General features: G+C 37.7%; 1 protein-coding gene across 3 annotated transcripts in view; it reads right to left on the bottom strand.

Annotated features, from left to right (window-relative positions):
• Positions 1-23,657, bottom strand: part of FANCD2 (FA complementation group D2) — a 1,694,389-nt gene that overhangs the window by 72,755 nt on the left and 1,597,977 nt on the right. For all 3 annotated transcript variants that reach the window (XM_044077594.1, XM_044077597.1, XM_044077595.1), the window contains one exon: positions 294-368. In XM_044077594.1, coding sequence (XP_043933529.1) covers positions 294-368 — 75 coding nt within the window. The remainder of the gene's footprint in view (positions 1-293; positions 369-23,657) is intronic.

The following is a 23,657-nucleotide window of genomic DNA, read 5'->3' as shown; positions in this document are numbered from 1 at the left end:
ATATACTGCAGAAAAATCAAATCAACAATATCCACCAAAGAAAAAGGGGAGGAAAGACATTATTTGCGTAGTTACAAAAAAGTTGGTCTTTGTTGCAACTATGCCATGAAAGTGAAGAGAATGGTACTGGCTCCTACTGAACCCATGACACTAATATCATCTCTGGCACAAGCCTCTAATACAGCAAAAGTAAATGGAAGCAGTTTGGCTTTAGCACCACCATTGCCATGCATAAAAGTGAAACAAGAGCACTGTTCTTTCAAAGATCCAGTTACATGTATTTTACAGCATACCTTTGAATGACCACACATGTGATGAAGTTGTCTCGTGCTGAGCTGCAGTGTTTTCAGCAAGCTCTGTACATCCTCCTGGGGAAAAAAACAGAAAAAATGGCAACTAAGTTGTAATTAATGAAGTGACTTTTATATTTAAATATTTGAACCATTAATACAATACAATATTCACTTAAACTGCTGTTTCCTTGGTTATTTGTTGGCAGTGATTGCAGATAAAAGCTAACTTTTAGATAAAGATATCCTGATAATACATTTGCGTCACTGGAAATTTTTTGGAAACACATCAACAGAGAAATATTTTATGGAAAATAAATGGTGGTGACAGAAAAGAAGAGGATAAAGAAATAAAAGAAAGAAGAACAATGAAAATAATAGTAAAATTAAGAAAAAAATCAGGAAAGGGGAAGACATACTCCAACATATTTTCATAAAATTTAAGAACATAACACACAGACAAAGCCATAAAGACACATTCAGCCCAAATGGCTTAAATTAATTTTGCTGCAGCCATTTTTATGACAAACTGAAAATTGCAACAGTTGGCGAATGAGCTTCTTTCAAATATCTCAGTATTGTTTAATAATAAGCTTAACAACTAACCTGAAAATCACCAGTGCTCAAGCAATATGTATGAGAATGGCTAACGAAGAAAGCAAAGTTGTCTATATTAATTATTAATTTAATCACTTGTTATAGAGACTCTTTGTTATGGAGTTTTGTAAATAGTTATTTGTTTTTATCGTATATATTGTTTTTATTGTGTTTTTGTTGTAAAATTTCAATAAAAAGTAAAAAAAAAAAAAAAAAAAAAAAAAAAAAGCAATAAAAAAACTAAGGTCGTCCATCTACCAACCCAAATAAGGCAAGTACATGTGTACTACATTGAAGATAGTTCAAGAATATGGAAGCAAATGAGGATGAATTTACATATTAAAAGACTGACTCATCATGGAGGCAGGCAGCATGGCAGTACAAGATGCTAATGCGTCTGGCTCACAGCACTAGTTCTCCAATTTAACTTTCAGCTGAAATGCCTTCTATGTAGGGTCAGTATGTGTTCCATATATCACATGGATATTTGCTGCATGCTTCATTTTCTTTCCAAATATTTCAAAATATAAAACACAGATGCAATTGTGACCCTCCAAAATGCTAATAAGTGTGTGTATGCGCTGTTCTACTTGCCTTATAACCAGTGAGTGATAGGATAGGCTCTGACTCCTCTAATAACTATGAATTACATCAAGGGGATTGTGATGACATGAAGTAGTGCCATCTGTACCAGGGAGAATAGGGCAGTGCATGTGTAACATATGCCAGCATATCTAGCTGGAGTTTTGTAAAGAATGTTATGCCATTTTTATTTATTTTACATTTGTTGACTGGTTTTGTCTGACTAAGCTAAGTAACCCTTTTTCAGCAGAGGCCCGGGGACAAAAGCTCCACATGTTCTACAGATTGTTTACTTATTTTTGTAAATAATACTCAACAACTGGTTTACTGAAAATATTCAAAGCAACATATACTTGAAAAACAAGGATTTACTAAAGTAAACTAACCATTATGTCTGTCAGATTTAGAATCCTACATCATTCAGAAGGACTAACAACAGTTTTGTCACCAGACATAAAATCTTACATTATGCAGATAAGAATGTATGTAATGTGTTTAGGACAGAGAAATTAATGTGAGACGAGGTCTAGAAAGTTAAATAAAGTTACATAAGTTGGGAGCAGATAGAGGAGTGCAGTTAGGGCTGATAAGCTGTTTGGGGGGTGGGGGTACAGAGGCAGGTCCATTGGCTTGACAGGTATTCTTTTGTGGCTAGTTTGAATTGACTAAGTTGCTTGACTGACCAGATCTCTAGTGGGAGTTTGTTCCAGGCCTTGGAAGGATTATAGCTATACAGAATACATCCTTTCTTAGTTTTAGGTTTGTGGATTTGTAGCAGATCTAGGTTAGAGCTCCGGAGGGATCTAGCAGGTGAATAGTGGGAGATGACAGATGATAGGGTAGCACAGTAAGAAGGCTGATAAAGGATATAGTGGATGATCTGGAGTTGAAGAAGAAGCTGGTGAGGTAGTTCTAGCCAGTTAAGGTGTTTGAGTGACAGAAAGTGTTGTGACTTGTAAGTTTGATGGGCTGCAAATTTGTCTATCTTGTTGTAGGTAGATTCAAGTTTGGCAAGGACTGTGGAGGTGAGGCAAGTAAGAATTTGAGAGACATATAATGGAATGGGTAGGAGGTAGGCATAAGAGAGAGTTACTTTAGCTTCACTAGTGAGAAACTTTTTGTTGCTGTAGAGGAGCCCTAGTTTCTGATGAGTTTTCTTGATACAGTTGTTTATCTGTAGATCAAATTTAAGTTGGTCGTCAATGATGACACCAAGGAGTTTATAGTGCTAGTCCCCCCCCCCATGTTATGTTATTGAGGGACAAGATTGTGAAAGTGGATTTAATGTGGTTGTAGTTTTTAGTTAGAAAAATCAGTAGCTTAGTTTTTTTTTGGGTTAAGGATAAGCTGCTTATCAGAGAGCCAGTTTTCTACTGAGTTAAAGGAAGTCTGTGTTGTAGATTTGAGTTTGGAGGGAGAGTCAGCAATAGTGATGATAGCAGAGTCATCAGAGTATTGGACCAGTGATAACTGAGGAAAGAAAGAATAAAGAAGATTAGTGAAGATGTTGAAAAGTAGTGGACGAGGATGGAACCCTGACGGATGCCCATTTTAACTGGTAGAGGAGGGGAGAGTGCAAATTGCCAATTCACTGCTTGAATTCTGTCAGTGAGGTAGCTGGAAAACCATGCAACAGTAGCAGGGGAGCAGTTAAGGTTGGTTAGTTTGTGCAGAAGGAAAGGGTGAGAGACGGTGTCAAAAGATTTAGAGAGATCTAATAGGCAGGAGACAAGTTTGTTGTTATCTCTGGCAAGGGATATAGTATTAAGGAATGATAGTAGGCCAGTAATAGTACTATGCTTTGGTCTAAATCCATGTTGAGTAGGTGTGAACAGATTTTCAAAGACTAGGTAGTGCATAACTTGTTTATGTATGCATTTTTCTAGAACTTTAGAGAGAGGAGAGATGATGGCAATTGGTGATGTCTGAGGAGTTACCTTCTTTACATATTGGTAGAGTGAAAAATCGTTTCCATATGGAAGGGACCTTGGACTCTGAAATGGAGCGGTTGATTAAGATAGATACAGGGACAGCAAGTGAGTCAGCAGCTAACCGAAGGAAAAGGGAAGGAATGTTGTCAGAAGCTCAGCAAGGTTTGAATTTAGAGAGTAGGGATTTGATGTAGCTAGTGGGTACAGGTTTGACAGAAAAAGTATCTGATGAGAGTATAGTGGGATTTGATAGAGAGTGGTTTGAAATATTATTAAAGGTAGACGAATTGGCACTGGGGTTAAATAGTTTGGATATAGTCAATAAAATATGTGTTGAAGGTGGAGGCAGTATCTTTGGGAGTCTTATCAGGACAAGGATTGGGGGAGTAGGGACCAACAGGATGTAGTATGTGGTCTAATGAGTTCCAACATTTTTGGGGGTTATATTTCAAGGCTGAGGGTGGATTATAGTAGAATTCTCTTTTATCTTTATTAATATACGTTTTGGTCTGATTTCTAAGTTCTTAGTATTTTAGCAAGTTTGTATGGAGCTTTGTTTTGATCCATGTTTCCATGCTCTGTCTATTTTTCATTAGGATGCAAGTGGAATTTGATAGCCATGGAGATATATTAGATTTAATATGGACTGTGTGAAGTGGGGCAAGCGAGTCAAGACTACTGAGAAAGGTGGAGTTGAAAGACAGGATAGCATTTGTCAAGGGGGTGTTGAGTAAGGAAATTCCAGTTAACTTTAGAGAGAAAAGATTTAAAGGTGTCTAGGTGGAAGTTAGTAAGCTTGTGGCATGTGATAAATCTATGCTGTTTAGTAAAGTGAGGGCTATATCTGAAGTACTTTTATTGGGCAGTGGTTACTTAGTGTGTTGGGAAGGGTTTCAGGATTGTGATATTTAGAGGGATGAGAAACTAGAATACAGTCGATAAGGGTACTGTGTGTGTATGAGAGTTGTTGGTATGGGTGGCATCAGTGGTAAGTTGAGTAAGGACCTACAAGTTAATGTGTAAGGAAGAATTTGGGGTACAGAGTTAACCAATTAATAATGACATCATCAAGAATAATGATTTCATTAGGAATATGTACTACTGTGATGGTGGTTATGGGTGTTAAGTACAAGGTTGGCTGTCAGTATTTCAGCAAGGGAAAGGGACGGGATAGTTTTATTAGGAGTTGTAAGAGTAAGGTGGTTAGAGTAAACAATGGCAACTCCACCACCCTTTTTCTTTTGGCGGTCAAGGTGCAGTTTACTATAGCCAGGAGGGAGAAAGTCTTTGTCATGGTGTTGGGGTTTTAGCCAAGTTTCATTTAGGGTGATAACATCAGGGGTGTGGCTTGAGATCCAAACATGGAGTTCACTAACCTTAATCATCCCATTTGATTTGATTTGTGCAGATGTTTGTGTTACAAATGCATTTGTAAAGTTGCTTGTGTGAAACATGCATCAGCAGTGGGTCCTGCTGGACAGAAAAGAGATATACATGTATGTCAGACAGTGTTATTATAACTGATTAAAAGTATATATTTTAATAGAGAATTCAGGAAGGGAAGAGTTTAATCTCAGTATAGCTAATTTTGAAAAATAGGTTGAAAATTAAATGGGTTGGTTTCGGCCATAAAGATTTTATCTTCCAGGTCTGACTGCAGCCAGAAACAAGTGTCTGGGAAAACCAGGACTAGGAATCTTACTGTATTGTCCTTATGGGTGAAATAATTGCTACCCTGGAAGGGTGGAAGTTTTTTAAGTTGTTTTATAGCTTTCAGATGTTGCAATAGATCTTAGAAAAGCTCTGGGTATGTGCTGTACCAGAATCAGGTGACCAGATGTGATGTCATTCTATAACCAGCGCTGAAATTATTTTTTTAGATATTGCTGAGAGATATTCCAGAACTCTCACAGTAGCACTTTAGAACCTGACAGGAAAGATCTCTCTCAGATATCTCACGCACCCTCACACCTCATATTGCCTTGCTGTAGTAAGCCACTCAGCACCAATCATCTTGCCTTACTTAAATAAGTAAGCAGGGAACAGTAATTCTTTAGACAGTCAGGAAAATATAGTGAGATTAGTTAAGCATTGTTTTTCTGCATCTGTGTTAATCTATCTAAACTGTGTTATTTTTATATCCCCTGTGATTGAAACTCTGGTGTTTACTGCAACTAGATATTAAGTATTCTTGTGTTTTCTATTTTATTATATTATTATTACATATTTTTAATACCTTTCATTGTGGCTGGTCTTTTACAGAATACTTTTAACTTCTTGAGAGTACTTAAGCTTATTTTAGTGACATTGTTGCCATTCCCGAAAGCCTTGCTGCATTAGTCAAACTCTTCCATTTGTATTAGTATTAATTTTACTCAATATAATTGGGTATCCTTGTAACAGCCTTAGCGTAGCTGACTAGTGGAAGTATAATTACCTTATAGTCTGGGCTGAGGGGGCACAGCTAGTAAATCCGTGCCAGCCTTTCCCAGGTGTGTTTTTGTGTGTGTGTGTGTGTGTGTGTTGAAATCAAATATCCAAGTGTGTGTGTCATCTACTTGGAACAGGGACACACAGCTCCAAAGTGGTCAGTGTAGAGTCTTGCTTGGGGCCTGGAGAGAGACAGAGAGTCCAGCCTCCAGGTTTGGAGTGTGCGCCCTGTGTGATCTTAAGGTAAATTGTGCTTGGTACAGAAATCCCAATCTGAAAATATTGTGTGTATCCATTTTTGCTCCTAGTAGCCGTCTCTCACCGGTGTCAGTGGTGAGGATTAAGACTCCTTAATTACTGCTCCGGAGTAGGGACCAAAACAGAGATAATCAAAATGATCAAATAAGGGAACTTTCTAGATACTGACTACTTTGTAATTTAGAACCTACTCTGGTCTACTGGAGTACTAGGCATATCACATGTAGTGTTTAGCTTGAGTCAGTAAATCATGACTTATGATACCTGTTGCCCTGTGTCTTTATGGATGTGATTGTTATTTAAAGTAGAAGTATCTGTTACTTCTGTGATTCTGGAAGTCAGTCCATTTATCACATTAGTTTCCAACCTGATATTCGACTATCCCACGAAACTGGCCAGTTGCAGCATTTATATATTACAGGATATTACCTAACTAATATATATATATATATATATATATATATATATATATATTTTTTTTTTTTGCAGGTTAACTACTTTTGCACTCTTGCACTCTTTCATTGATTGGGCCTTACAACTGTGAACTAAGCCATGTCAGCTACTGTTTACTTTATTACTAAATCTGATTTTTATTTTTTGCATTGTAAGGATGCCTCAGCTCTGAATTCCATTTCCTTTCACAAGTTTACTTTCTCTTAAGGACTCTTATTAGCATATATTGGGGCAGACCTCCTTCACCGCATATATTTTAACTAGTACTTAATTCCTACAGTTATTTTATTTAGTTCTATTCCAGCTTTCATGTCTGACTGGATTCAAACTCTCTTACCTTATTACTCTTTTGCTTACCTGCAATAATTTTTCTGTACTTACATGTAAATACAATTGCACAACTGAATAAAGATGCATCAGCAACTGGTAGCAGTGTTGTTTTACTTATTTTTAAGTACTCATTTAATTGTACCTTTCACCACCTTTGCATTTGATTCAGTTTTATTTTGCCTTTTTTGCCTCATCCTACATTTAGCATGCAACTCAGAAGTACATATGATTTTTTTTTTGATATTTGCAAGTTAATTTTTTAAATTTCATCTGAATTTTACAGTTTTTACTTCTTACATAACAGATACCATGCTTTAATTTTGGTTTTCCACTCCTCTTCCTTATTATTTCCTAGACCAGGTTATCTTTCCCATTAAGTATGAAAATTATGTATTTAAGGGATTAACTCCAGGGTCCTTTGCCCCTTCTTTATCTAAAAATTGCCCTGGCCTTTTATCAGATTATGTCAGAAGATAGTTTTCTTAAATGATTATAGAGCAGACTGTTTTCATGGTAACAGTTGGGTGTCACCACCATTTATTTTCCATAATGTATTTCCCTGTTGATTTGTTTCCAAGAAATTCCTTATGATTCAAGTATGTTTTATCAAGATATCTTTATCTCAAAGTTAGCTTTCAACTGTTATCGCTGCCAATGAATAACTAAGCCTATGCCTGTCCATTTTAAACCCTGTTACATGGAAAAACAGCAAAGTGGGGCCCAGATAATCTGTGCTCTGGAAGATATCTATTCCTTTCACAGACTTGCAGGTGGGAACCTAACCTGGATGTTATATTCAAATGTTAGCTCTTTGCACACCTGTCTGATCTGAAGTGGGACATGCATATAGCATTCATCACAGACATGGCGGGACACAAACTTTGGTTCTATATTGGCATTATTAGTTCTTCTTGAATTCTCAGTTATTTAGCACCCACGGCTTGACCAGATAGCGGAAAGGTTATTATTATCATAATCAACCAGTCAGCTTTGGATGTGAAACAGATTATGGCTAGCATAACCAATTTATTTACATGCGTCTTGAGAAGGGCAGTAATCTACGAATGTCTTCCCTGTACAGTCCATCTGGTTTTGTGAGGAAATTTCAACAGAAGTTCACAGATTTCCTGGTTTCCATGGTGGTATATTATCCATGATGTTTGAATCTTGAAGACTTCAGCATCAGAGCTCACAAAGACTTGGTGGATTTTGGAAAATAATTCTTTTTAACTATGAATGGACTCAGGTTAACTCAGGAAGTTTCCAATGTCACCCATTATTTTGATCATACTCTTGACCTGGTCTTCTAGTCAAGTGTAAAAGTGACTAACTTGGTGGTACAACCATTCATTTTATATGTTCACTCAGTCATTCAATTCTAGATTGACTAAGCTCACATTTAGCCAATAGAGGTCAGCCAAATCATACTGAGCAATCTACACTCAATTTGATTTTTTCCCTCCAGTCTTACATGACAATCTTCACCTTCATTGTGCTTCTGATCCTAACAGACATACTGATGCCTATTAGCTTCTGATACACTAAACCATGATATTTTTTGGATTGTTTGAAGAATTATTAACTTATCTCTGGTGTAGCCCCAGATTTGTTTACCTTCTAAATATCTGGACAAACTCACAGGACAGCATCTGGTGTTAGTTGCTCTCCACCCTCTACATTGTTGGGTACTGCAGGGCCCCATTCTTGTTATATTTCTCCTCACCATATACCTGCTGCTGCTACAGGATGTTATTCATTCAGGACTTCTACAATATCAATGTTACACTTATGACACCCAGCTTTACCTGTCATCCCCTGAGGAGTGTCTCTTTGCTCTCAACCATTTGATGCAAGACCTAGAATGCATTAATGACTGGATGGTCAGTAATCTGCTTCAGATCAATGCATCAAGACAATTGACAGTGTTCACATAACTCTTTAGGGATTGTTCTATGCCAGTCTTTCCTTCTGACATTTACTGTAGTAGAGACAAGCTGTACTTTTTAGGTTCAATGATAACACTGATACTATAGACTGTGTAACTATGACAATAAAGACAACCCTGGAAGATATAACAACTGTTGGAGTGTACAGACCACCAAAAGTCAACTGCAGATGACCTAAAGGTATTCATACATTTCTTGCATGAAAAATAATAGGGAAGAATAATATTAGCTGGGGACTTAAATATACCAGAAACAGACTGGAATAATATTGATTCAACAACATTAGTAAAGAAATTATTCACAGCGTATATTCAGGAAAAACAGTTGCTTCAGATAGTAAAAAACCTGCCAGGGGACGGAAGATACTAGACACTGTTTGTGTTCCTAAAGAAATTACTGTTACTTCAAGTCATTTTACCACCACTGATGTACAGTGATCATGGGGTTAATAAAGGTTAATTTGTTGCTAGATATTTCTGCCAAACTGAAATCTAAACCAATGCACAGAAGGTTAATTATAGATTATATGGAAGCATAACAGTCACTATGTAAAACTAACTGGAGTGAGGTGTTCAGTGGAAAAACTGCAGATGGAATGTGGAAAGTTTTGAAAGAGAAATTGTTTGAGTGCAAAAAAATCAAAAAAATGTTTAACATCAGGAGCTAGGCATATAACATCAGGGGGATATATTTGCATAAGAGCAAGATACCTGATTAAGGTGAGACAAAAAATATAAGAAATGGAAGACAGGTCGAACTACAACTTCGAAAACTGAAATAAACAAGCTGGACAAACAGATTAAGCATAGTGAGAGACAAGATCAAGAATAATTTGAAGAAAATTTATATAAAGATATTGAGAATAATAGGAAACCTTTTTATGGATACACAAGATGTGGAAGGAGCAGAGGGATACAAATTGATAAACTGTGTGCAGATTCTAAAATTTACTCTCAGACACAACAGATTATAGATATATTTACAAAATCTTATGCAAAGCAGGTTGGCTCAACAAAAGGGGCGATAAGGTGTCCTAATAACATCCAGGTAACGCCAGATGCTGGAATCCAATTGGATCATATTGAAAAAGAACTGAACAAACTGGATCCAAATAAAGCAGAAGGAGGAGACATAATTAGCAACAATGACTTGAGAACATTTCAGCAAGAACTTACGGTACCATTGTATCTATTATTAACTAGATCATATAAATATGGGGAGATTCCTCAAGATTGGAGACGTGTGCTTATTAAACCTGTCTTCAAGGGAAAGGGGAGTAGGACAAACCCAGAGTCATATAGACCCTTAAGTCTACTTTCATGTTGTGCAAAAATAATGCAGAAGGTAATACTGGATAAGTTATTGTCAGAACTGGATAGGTTGGGACTTGAAACCATATATCAGCATGCATATGTTGAAAACAGATCTATTACCACCTGTAACATGATGTTCTATAACAATATAATAACAGCTATGAATGAAAAATTTTGTGTGATGTAATTTATATAGATTTAACTTCAGCATTTGACAGGGTCATACACAAAACACTGATCAATAAATTAGTATAACTAGGTATTATTGTACTGTTGATAAGATGGATAGCCATATGGCTGGCAAATAGGATACGACAAGCATCGTACAGCAACTGGACAGGTGAGATCCTTGGTTACAGTCAAGGTGTCCCACAGGGTTCTGTACTAGGCCCTTACTTGTTTAGATTGTATCTGTTAGACCTAACGTTTTCATCTGAAGTGTTCTACAGTCTACATGCAGACGACCTGAAACTGGGTAAACTGATTACATGTGTTACAGATAAGGCATGCCTGCAAAATAACTTGACCTAACTGACCATTTGGGCACAGGAGAATAATATGCTGATACATACATCAAAAACTAAGCATATGAGATTTGGGAGACAAACTGAAAGGTGAAAATTTAATACAGCACACAGTGATTGAAACTGTAGACTCATTTAAGGACCTGGATATATGGGTAGATTCAGCTATGAGTTTTTCTAATCATATCAACCAATTGGTTAATGATAGTTATAGAACTATATGTTGCATAAAAAGATTATAAAGACTGGGAAATCAAAAATGATGAAGTTGGTTGTTAGTTACATTAGACCCAAACCTGAGTATGGAATAATAATATGGATACCTTATAAGAAAACAAGCATGAGTAAACTGGAAAGAACACATAGGAAATATACCAAGGGCATCCATGGATGTGAAATTTAAGTTATTATGAAAGACTAAAATATCTGAACTTGTACAGTGTCTATTACAGATATCTAGGAGGAGATCTTATTCAGGTATATAGGGCATTTAGTGACAACTACCTCTGGGAATGTTTGGGTTTAGCAACATGTACTAGTGAATCATCAGACAACCTATGTAGAAGATTCTATTGGAATGACAAGTGTACTAATTGGTTCTCTTAGGGAGCAGCTGATGCATGGAACAGACTACCGAATTACATTAAAGCAAGTACTAATTTTAGATATTTTTTAGAACAGCCTGGACACTTATTATGGAAAGAAGTGCTTTGATATATTGGCAAGCTAGAAGATTATTAATGCCCATGCTTGAAATATGTGTTTGTATGTATGTATGTTTGTATGTATGTATCTCAAAGTGATCGTTAATGATGGACTGACACTGAAGGACCAGATTTAATTTGTTGACAAATTGTTTTGTTTCAGTCTCAGGAATGCCAATATTATCATGTATTTTATTTCATCGCTTGTTGGTTCCTGTCTTAACTATTGTAACACCCTATTCTTAAGAATACCTGATATGGAATATGCTAGCTTTTTGGGGATTCTAAGTTTCAACACATCAGAGTCTGTATTCGCTGTCTATTAAGCAGCACATAGTTTAGAAGGTCCTGGTCTTTGTTTAATTACAGGGTTTGGGTCCCCTCACATCTACAGAAGCTGTTTTCCTTGTACTGGTGAACTAGACCTCAGCATTCAGTTTTCCTGAGGCCATAGCAGCACCTTTATGATGTGTAAAGTAGTCAGGTTTTTGAGCATTGGGCTACCATGATCCCTATTTGTGGAATTTGCTACCCGCTCACAGGTGGAATTGCCGATCTTGATGGCTTTAAGTGGAAACTGAAGCGCTATCATTTTGAGTTAGAATATAGTTGATTTATCCATATTTTCTTGTATTCCAGCTAATATGCCTGAATGTTCTTTCACAAATCTTTACTTTGGTTTTCATATATTTTATTTGCAGAATTATTCAATATTTCATGATGTTGCGATATTTATTTTATGTCCTTTTATCTCAAGTGTCAATATGTACTATACTTTGTGTTATTTTTTAATTTTGTACAGCATTTGATTACAGGCACTTAAAGCTGAAGATGAAGTGCTCAGGGCAGTGCAAATTTTAAACAAATGCATGTCAAGTATGTTAAGATTGCTCATGTAATTCTTTTAAAATGTGGACAATAACAAAAATTCAGTATTTTGTGGCAAAGTTCACATGCCCACTGGCAAAAATGTATGGCAACCCTCTAAACCTCTGGTCACCCAGAAATGGTTAATGGCTTAGGAAGATCTAGGGACAAATGTCAGCCAATGGGCAGCACCCCTATCTCAGAGGGGAAGGAAACACGACTGCTGTACTGTTCCCATGTTGAAAACAACATTAAGTTACTAAAGGGCTCGCAGACTCCTTGAGATGCACATACAGAAGTGTACAAGCAGAGTCACTGAATGCTGAACACCAGACAGAGTAGGTGCATAAGCACAAAGCAGCAGCAAAAAATGGGCCTTTTTTCCTGCAGCGTGAGTACGCGTATGGTGATGGAACTCATTGACGTATAGCCATAATGTAATGCAAATAGGACACAGGAATACTCAGTGTAGGTAGGGGCTCAGATGTCAGTGACAGAGCTGTACAAAAATGTATTATATAGCAAAGCTTACACTAAACCAAATTATAAGGGTGACTTGCATAATCAGATATAATTGTGACCAAAGTGAAAACAGACAGTCCAAATGTTGTCTGAACAGGTCCCAACTGATCACAGACCAAAACTTCATTTGAGCAGCAGTCTGCAAAAGTTGATCTGGGCAAAGAAGTTAGAAATTTCATCTGCAAAGAATACTACACTGCTGTTCTGAGATGTGTATAACTGGAATCATAAATATGCATCTTTATTCATAATAGCTCTGAAGACAGGGGTAATGGTAGGATAAAGTGAATGTCTATGAAGTATGCCAGGCTAAATGAATCACAATGTATTTTTCCATCTTCTGTTCTTGGCTTGTCTGCAATGCATGCTCTCCTAGTAAACAATTTTGTTTGCTCACACACTGAAGTACAGAGAGAGGTGTTAATTCCTGTACCTTCTAATATCACAGGCAAGGATTAAACAAGTTTGAAATGCAATGGCTATTGGAACTTTTAAGACCCATCTAGGAATCATGTCAAGAAGAAACAATTATACAACTGTGGTGATAAGCTCAGTTAGTTGTGGTGATGGGTGAGGCTACCTGATTTATGAACCATTTCCACAGCAACAATGGAATGATACAACAATGAACACTGGTAAATGACTTTTGTTATATAATGGTGTGTTACTGTAGAAGAAAAAATATTGAACTAGTAGTTGAGGACTTGCTGTAGAATTATCCTGTGATAATTAGCCAGTTATTTTAAGGCACTGTACATATTGCAGCAGCTACCTAGGAAACTTAAGACATCTGGAGTTGTTTTTTTTCTGTATGCATCCTATCTATGCTTAATGTATTTTGTTTTAATTTACTTTGTGTGCCAACCTATGTACATTTTACTCTATATTTACACTATTTTGTTTATTATTTTAGTAGACTTCATGTATTTGCCTTTAAGCTCTTGTATTTATGCACCAATTAGCTGAGGAAAAGATAATCATTATTAATACTGAGGAAACTGCTTTGGTCAATTTCCAGTGAAAGAGAGGTAACAGCAAACAGCTAAGTGGAAGCTCTCTCACTTCTTCAGGGTGGCACCAGTACTACTAGGATCAGGAAGAAATCTGTGAGAAATTGGAGAATTCTGCCATCATTCCTTTGGAAATTGCATGTGTGAGAGAAAATAATATATTTTTTTTAATGACAGTTACTGCGGACAGAGAGAGCTGGAAAGCACTGGTTCACAGATGGACAGGTGTAGCTCTAAGTGAATAGTGTACATTCTAAATTGGGTGTGGAGGTTGGTGATCCAGATCCAAAACAGTTGCTCATATTGCTTCTATGGTACATCCTTGTTGCCAAGGTTGTATTCTTTGAATTAATCATCGAACCTGACTGGGTAACAGCATCTATGTCACATTTGGTGGCAGTATGGCCACTACTACTTCACAACAGCAACAATAATTTTCGCTATAATATGTCATCAAAAAACAATATTGGCAAGGTAGAAAGCTCACATAATTTCAAAATGGAGATGCACATCTGCCTTTTATTCACAACATTAACTTTCATTATAAAATGCCAATCAGTAAAACAGCAGTTATAAGAAAGCAGCACAGAAAAAAAGTGCATGTGTAGACAATTTAAATAAACAGCTATTTGCTTGTTATGCCAGAAATCACAGCTTATTTCATAATACACTATCCATATACATGCTACTCCATCTTTTAGTAAAGATGTCACTTTGTATGATGCATCCCTATAAAGAAGTTCGTATATTGCTAGGGACTTACAGCCAGGGGAGACAAGAATCAGTCTTTTCCTTTATTCCCTGAACTTTGAAATGAGTTGTGGAATTGATATGAATGTCTACAGGAACCTTTTGCGCAGTGGGAGAACACATTTATCTATTTGTCTTTGTTTAATGGGTAAAACTCATTTTCAGTGGAGGCCTGGGGAGAAAAGCTCTATTTGCTTACATAGCATTATACTAAGTTCCACTTAAACACTGAGTAGTTACATTTCCATTTATACAAAAACAGCAGTTACATTTATACATTCTAAGATTTTACAGAGGTGGAAGTTACTAAAGAGAAAGCCTACATGCAACTTAATGGATTGTACAAGCAGCAGTTATGTATAAACAATGTTTTCTCATTTCAGTGAGAGTTTGAGAACATTCTGTTTAAGGAGAGCATTTAGAGAGTTTTGTATGGTGAACACAAAGTCTCAGCCTTTAGATGAGCATGTGCAGCACCAGGATTGGTTAAAATGTTGTTTAAGCAGTGGCTTAAAACTGCTGAGTCTGTCAGAGTTTTATTTGTGTGTGGGGGATACTACTCCAGAGTTTAGCAACTTATTGGGAGTAGAGGGAATCTCCTGCAACATTATTTGAATTACTTGTAAGTAATAAGAGTTTGTTACTAGAACACAGGTCACTTGCTGGACAGTAGATCAACAATAAGTTATATAGTGCAGGTTTTCTGGATGCTGAATTAGTTTGTGTGCTGTAGTTAGTTGTGAATATGTTAGGTAGTTGTGTAGTGCAAACCAGTTTAATTGCTTTAAGCTATGACAATGGTAGATCCTATGAGAGAGATTGGTGGCAAATGTAGTAGCAGGGGGCAAATTTCTTTCTTTGAGCATTGTTTAAGTTTGTTAGGGTAGGAGCAGCATATAAGAGAGTTGTCAATAAGAGGGTGGTGGCTAGAGTTTTTCTTGCAGTATCTGTAAGGAATCCATTGATTCTATTACAGGGACCATAGTTTCTGGTGAGTAGATTTAATGGTGTGCAGTATATGCTGGTCATGTGTGAGATTGTCATCTATTATAAAGCATAGAAGTTTACTGTAAGTTACAGTTTCAATGAAAATATTATTTGTTGACCTTATGATAAAAAAATGCTTTGATTTTGACAATTTTTTGAGGTAAAATAATTAACTCAGTTTTCTTGGGGTTGAGTAGGAGGTTTGATTCTTTGAGCTAGGTTTCTACAGAGGAGAATGATTTTCTGGGTAATGTCTTGGAGCTTATTTATTGTTGAGGCCGCACATATTAATACTGAGTCATCTGCACACTCAACTAAACTAGCATGGTGTCAACTAAATTAGCATGGTGAGTGAAGGTGTGGAGGTCATTAATAAATATATAAAATAGGAGAAGATCCAGGACAGAGCCCTGACGGACACTTGCAGTAACTGGTTGAAGGGCTGAGTAAGTTTTTTTGCCATTTAATGGCTTGTTGCCCTCCAGATGGGTAACTAAGAAACCACAACAAGGAGTATTGTGAAAGTCCTATTGAGGAGAGTCAAACAAGCAGCTGCTGGTGCGAGACAGTATCACATGCCTTTGACAAGTTTAAGAACACGGTGGACATAATCAGACTATTGTTTTGATTGTTGTTTATTATATTGGTAAAATGCAGTAGAGGTGCTGTGATGGGGCGTAAAGCCATGTTGTGTTTCTGAAAGCAGGTTATTTGAAGTTAGGTACTGCATCAGCTGCATATAGATGCATTTCTGTAATATTTTGGGGGGGGGGACTGCTATTGTTCTGTAGTTATTCAACTCTGTAGATGTGCCACCTTTGTGCAGTGGTATGAGGTAGGACTTTTTCTACAGTGATGGGATGTATCTTTCCGCTACAGACTTGTTAATTAGTATGGACACGGGGAAAGCTGTGACATCCACATCATCCTCTGCCATCCTGAAACAAGCAGAACAGTGTGACAACCTCATTCTCCCAAGCAGCAAATGGAGAAGCTCCAGTGTGTCCCAGTTCCAAAAGATCTAGACAAGGTATGATGTCTGCTTTAGAGCTCCAAGAAAGGGCAAGAGGATCAGATCATTCACACCCACAATGATGTGAACTGCTGACATAGTGTTGCCCCTTTTTTATTGTCAATTTTCAGATTAGCATCACCTCCCTGCACCGGGGCCATTATCATGTGCACACACCATGTGACAGACTGGTTGTCCATGAGATCCGCAAGTATGAGGCATATCTGAAGTCATTGACCTCTCACAGTCCATTACAATACCCACATCCACAAGTGAGCAAATGTCATCAAGAAGACAAAGGCAGTTATGAAGCCCAAAAGTGACAAAAGACTTCAGGCCTTGAACCTGAACTACATCTTCACCTGAGCTGTCAAAGCCATACACTCTCAAGCGCAAGAACGGCTGATACTACACAATGTCCAATGCCACTCTGAGAAAACAAAGTCTGAGCAGGGAAAAGAAAAAAATTTCTCCAGTTTATGATAACAGCAAGGTCTGGGGGATCTGTACTACAAGAGTGACAAAAAAAAAAAAACTGGAACTACTGAAGATGGATGCACAGCTCGTGTGTCACATGACAAAGTGTGTCACTATGAGTAAACAGAAGTCTCTAAATGGGGTATTTTATGGAAAATAGTGCTGAATCTGCCTGGTGAGGAAATACCCAACCAAGGTTTCACTACCGAGGATCCAGATTAATGGATATAACTAGTACAGGACATTTGTTCCAGGCCCTGGAGAGTCTTTGTGTTATGTAATTATCTATTTTGGTAGTTTAACTTATTGCAATTTTAAATAAAGGACCCCTGGTTCTGTTAAGTGTGGGATGGCTATTCAACCTCACAAGATTGATTGTCCAAGTAAACTGGTTGCTAATTAATCTATATACCAGTATTTCAACACCTCTAAGAATCATGCATGCACTTGAGCATAAACTTTGGTGTTTTAATCTCTATATGTATGATGACCCTTCACTTGTTCAATTCTTTAATACCATGGGAGCCTGACAGTTGTATGATGATTGCTTTACCAAGTGCTGATACCATAAAGTAATAATGGACTTGATTTTTTCCACACATTTCTGCGACCAAATTTAAGTTTGTGGGGTGTGGAAAGTACATGGGGGCCTGCCTGCCCCCCCCCCCCACAAATTTTTTTTGAGGTATGCTGAATGTGGTTTTCAGCAATTTATTTTTGCAGTATGGTCATTTGCTGAAACTTCCTTCAGCAAATCAATATGAACTAAGTACTGTTCGATTCTCAGCTACAGCGTCTTCTGTGTGGAGACATGCATGAATGGGCGTACCTTCGTTGAAGGTTGTGCATCAGGGCTGGCAACTTGGCACGTAAAAATCTATTGCCAATCATTAGCGGACCGGAGTTCTGCTGTGGCGACCCCTAACCAGGAAAAGCCGAAAGACACAACAACAACAACTTTCAACTTCATCTTTGAGAATTTAACTATAAGCACTTTACGCAAGTACAAGTAGAGCAAATTAAATGAAATATAAATGATAGTATACTGCAACAATGAAATGTTACATAAAGCAATGACAAAAACTACATCAACAAAATGATTATATTGCAGTAAAAAAGAAAGCAAAACAGTATACTTTTACACAAATACAGAAGCAACTCCATGTTTTACTTTTGTCCTGCTTGGCATTTTTTTTACTTTTATACTTCAAAACAAATAGTGAGCAAACTAAAACCTAGCAATGCCTAGAACTATATTCAAAGGTCTTCAAGGATGGTCAGAAATTCATGGCAGTCTAAGAACAGCTAGCCCAAGATTAAGACCAGTATTCTGGGAAAATATGTTGCTAAGAGTGACTATAGTTTTTCAAACAAGCTTCATGACAGACAATCCAAAAAGTGCCTAGAGGGTAAAGGAAGACAGAGGGCACAACAGAAAAATATATTCAAGGTACTTCCACAACTTGTACTGTCAGAGGAACAACTTTATTGTACTTAAATATTTAGTTGTATATTGTTTGTGTGGCTCTTCTCTGAGAAGTTGATTTAAGTTCTCTTTGAATTCTGCGGTAACTGACTGATTATTCTTTTCTTTTAGAATTTTTTACTCATTTGCAGCTGAATATGGATTTCTTTAATGAATATGCCATTAATGATTTGCTAAAGCACAAATATATTCTACAGTGTGATAAATGCTGTGTATATTTAAAGGTTATCACCTGATAACACAGGTGATCTGTGTTTCCTCGTGTCAAAAGTTGGATCTTCTTCTTTCAGCTGCTCCCGTCAGGGGTCGCCACAGCAGATCAACTGTTTCTATTTCTTCCTGTCCTCTGCATCTTGCTCTGTCACACCAACCACCTGCATGTCCTCTCTCACCACATCCATAAACCTTATCTTAGGCCTTCCTCTTTTCCTGTTACCTGGCAGCTTCATCCTTAGCATCTTTTTCCCAATATACTCTGCATCCCTCCTCAGCACATGTCCAAACCAACATAATCTTGCCTCTCTGGCTTTGTCTCCAAACCTTCCAACCTGGGCTAACACTCTAATATACTTATTCCCAATCCTGTCCATCCTCGTCACACCCAGTGCAAATCTTAACATCTTCAACTCTGCCACGTCAAGCTCTGACTCCTGCCTTTTTGTCAATGCCACTGTCTCCAACCCATATAACATAGCTGGTCACACTACCCTCTTGAAGACCTTTCCTTTCACTCTTACTGGTACTCGTCTGTCACAAATCACTCCTGACACTCTTCTCCACCCACTCCATCCTGCCTGTACTCTCTTCTTCACCTCTCTTCCACACTCACCATTACTCTGAACTGTTGATCCCAAGTATTTAAACTCATCCACCTTCGCCACCTCTACTCCCTGCATCCTCACCATTCCTCTATCCTCCCTCTCATTCACACACATATATTCTGTCTTAGTCCTGCTGACCTTCATTCCTCTTCTCTCTAGAGCATATCTCCACCTCTCCAGGGTCTCCTCCACCTGTTCCCTACTCTCACTACAGATCACAATGTCATCTGCAATCATCATAGTCCACGGGGACTCCTGTCTGATCTCGTCTGTCAACCTGTCCATCACCATTACAAATAAGAAGGGGCTAAGAGCTGATCCTTGATGTAATCCCACCTCCACCTTAAACACATCTGTCACTCCCACCGCAGACCTCACCGCTGTCACACTACCTTCGTACATATCCTGTCCCACTTTTACATACTTAATTTGCTTAATTTTAGTAGTAAATCTAGACTTACTGGGTGAAGATTGCACTTGTGCAACTGGCTTGGCTTGGGGAAACTGTTGTTTCATATATTAATGAATGGACTGATGAGATAAATAATGTTAGACAAAGAGCAAATAGAACAAAGACAATAGACACATTCTCTCCTATGTAAAGATCAGTCAACCCCATGAAACACGATAATGCCACTGACAACTTTGGAATTCTGGATACAAGTGTTCAGCAGTCTCAGGATTCAGAGTATATAGAAGGAAATAAAAAAAGAAAGGAAGTTCACAACAAATGAAGAAAGAGAAACTGATAAATGTCTATAAAGCAAAGAGAATACACATTAGAAAGGACACTGCTTTGTTATGCAACACACAGATTATGGGGAATGATAACATTTTTCTATTCGGCCTGCAGAAAAAGGCATCATTTTTCCAAAACAGAAGGACAAACAAAGAGGTAAGAGGCGGATGAAAGGGAAGAAACAAAAAGTGAACATAGAAGGACTGAAGAACATTATTGCTAAAAAAAAAAAAAAAAAAAAAAAGAGAGAGAGAGAAAAAAAGACATATGTTGACAACATGGCCCAAGCTGTGATGTACAAAGACAGTGCAATGAGAATTGCATGTCTGCAAAAGCAATGAAAACAGTGGAATTAATAAGACTAATAGTGCTGAAGATCATTCCTTTGTAACAATTGTTAGTACATATATTACTGACTTAGAAACACAAAAGTCTTCTCAACTGACCAGTTATATATTTGTATTGGTAAAAAAAAAAAATATATATATATATATATATTTATATACATTTGTTTACATATACATACTTTTTTTATATTTTTATATAGTTTTATACATCCCATATACATTACTTACCTGCAGGCAGTAGAAATGAAGCACATTTAGCGGAGGTTTAAACTAGGTATATGGTTTTCTGTAAAATGACAACTACAGTGATTTTTAAAGTTAATTGATTTTAAACACGTCTAAGTTTAATGAGCAGTGTTTTATAAACATGTAATTTTAGTTGATGTGTATCTGAAGAAGTTTAGCCAAGGTGTTAAACGAAAAGCGCTTAATCTTATTCGGTTTTCAGTACTTTTGTGTTCTACAATAAAGTGGATATCTGGTCAGTTGAGAAAACTTGTGTTTCCAAGTTTGTCTTTGTGTTTTCAGTTATGTTTTATTACTGAATTAGAAGCTGAAGATCATTCAGATATGGTCAGAAAAGATATTCTTGTAAGTGGAGATTCAATTAGAGGAACTGATACTTACATTTGCAGAAAAGATAATGAATATCGAATAGTGTTATGCTTGCCAGGAGCAAAAATAAGATGTGAGGTAGGTCTAAGAGCGCCTTAGTGTATGAAAGTATGAATCTGTTTTTATACATGTTGGTACAAATGATCTCATCTGCAAGGACTCCCTAACTGTTAGCAGGGAACTTACAGCCCTCTTAGACAGCATAGCTTGTACAGGTGTTAGGATGTATTTTTCACAAACTGCATATAGAAAGTTGAGTCACCATGAGTGAAACGATTTTTTTGGTAAATACCCACAGGAAAAAATGTCCTTTTCAAAAAATGGAAATGTGTATTGCATCCCAGCCCAATTTTGGGTACAAGTGTGTTCAGACAGGATGACATATACCTATCAAGATCAGGGAAGAGAATTTTTGCAGCAGATATGTTGCAATATTTGACAAATACAAGGTAGGATTTTTGGTAGGTGAGAAATGTAACAGTTCACAGACAGCTACATTTGATGCATCTCTGTTGGTTGATGATGCTAGGAGCATTAATAATAATGTTTTTTATTGGAAAATTTGCTATGTTCCCACAAGACTCATGTTACTGTTTGTGAAACATGGTTAGAGAACAATGACTGGAAACCAGTTCTGCCAGGGTTTAAATATTTTTACTGTAACATTGTAACAAAAAATGAAGTGGAGGTGTTATGATAGGTATTAAATATAGTTATGATACCTGTGATTATTACAGGTTTAGTGATAACACCAATACTATAGGGTGTGTAACTGTGATGATAAAGACAACCTTGGAATGTATAACAATTGCTGGAGTGTACAGACCACCAAAGTCAAGTGCTGATGAATTGGAGGAATTCATATATTTCTTGCATGAAACACAATACGAAGAATAATAGAGTCTGAGGACGTAAATTTAAAAGAAACAGACTGGAATAATACTGATTCAACATCATTTGTAAGGAAATTATTCAGAATACATTTTCAGGAGCATAACCTACTTCAGATTTTAAGGGAAAAAAACAGGGAACGTAACATACTAGAGATTATTTCTGTCCCTAAAGAAATTAGAAGTTATGTACTCACCATAACGTTCCATCTGAGTAGGTGTATTCATTTGTCTGCAACCTGTGGGTTATGGATCCGATATCGGATCCGAACCGGCATAGTTTTCCAGCTATGGATCCAAGCTCTCAGCTCCTCCCCTCACCCATAATGCCCTGCTCTACCCTCATGACCTCAGATCGAGTTTGCCAAAGCAACAATACCCTCAAAAGGGTAACAAGTAATATGCAGGAAACTGAAAGGCCAGGGGGATAGGAGGGCGGGATGGTTGCAGACAAATGAATACACCTACTCAGATGGAACGTTATGGTGAGTACATAACTTCTAAATCTGAAGTAGGATATTCATTTGTCTGCAACCTGTGGGACAGAGTCCCCAGCTACCTGAATCTTGGGCGGCCATCATGGAAGGATATTCCGAGCACCCGAGCCAAAGGATGCTCTACCCTAGATGCAAGATCCAACTTATAGTGAGAAATAAATGTATGAGATGAAGCCCACGTGGCTGCTGCACAAATATCATCTAGAGGAATCCTAGCCTTGAAGGCTGCCGAGGTAGATACTGACCGGGTTGAATGGGCATGAACACCCTCCGGTGCGGGCCTTCCTGACGCTTGATAAGCCAATAAAATGCACTGTGAAATCCAGCGGGACAGAGAAACTTTAGAAATTGGCTTGCCCAAATTGAATTTTGCAAAGGAAATAAACAGCTGGTCGGATTGCCTATGACCAGCTGTCCTGTTGAGATAAAATCTTAGTTGCCTGTGAACATCTAGTGAGTGTAGCCTATATTCACCTTTGTTTTCATACTTAGGGAAGAAAACAGGGAGGTTAATGGATTGATTGATGTTTGCTTCAGAAGCGATTTTAGGAAGGAAGGACGGGTTGGTCCTGAGGGAGACACGGTCCGGATAAAAACCAAGTAAGGAGGTTTAGCTGATAAAGCTTGAAGTTCAGAAACTCTCTTGGCTGAAGTAATGGCTACCAAAAAGGCTGTCTTGTAAGACAAGAATTTGAGATCCACTGTAGCCTTGGGCTCGAAGGGGAGCGGTCAAGGCCTGTAGGACCAAAGAAAGGTCCCAAGGAGGAACTGCTTGCTTTATAGGGGCCTGAGAAGGAAAGTACCCTTAAGAAAAGTTTTGCACAATTTGGCTGACATAAGAGGATTAGACTCTTGACCAATGTGATAGTGAGAAATAGCCGCCAGTTGAACTTTGACTGTGGAACTGCTGGCACCATCATTAAAGAGAGAGGTTAGAAAATCAAGCACTACAGGGAGAGGAACCGTGAAGGGATCTAGGCCTTGCCGCTCCGCCCACACAGAGAAAGCGTTTCCATTTGCTTCGGTAAACCTTTCTAGTGGATGGTTTATGAGCCGCCACTAAAATAGCCTTTACCGGAGAAGAAATACCGGAGTCCTTATCAAGAGTGGAACTGGAGCAGCCAAGCGGTCAGCTTCAGGTTGTCCAGGTGCGGAGGAGGAATGCAGGAAGGATGGGATACCAGATCCGAATGGGATCTAGAATCCAAGGAGGATTCACCGAGTGAGACCTTAGGAAGGGGAACCAGATCTGTCGAGGCCAGAATGGAGCAATGAGAAT

Source organism: Protopterus annectens, chromosome 7.part0 (genome assembly GCF_019279795.1).
Source record: "Protopterus annectens isolate FY-2018-M chromosome 7.part0, PAN1.0, whole genome shotgun sequence".
NCBI lineage: Eukaryota > Metazoa > Chordata > Ceratodontiformes > Protopteridae > Protopterus > Protopterus annectens.
This window is presented reverse-complemented; position numbering and strand designations above follow the sequence as displayed.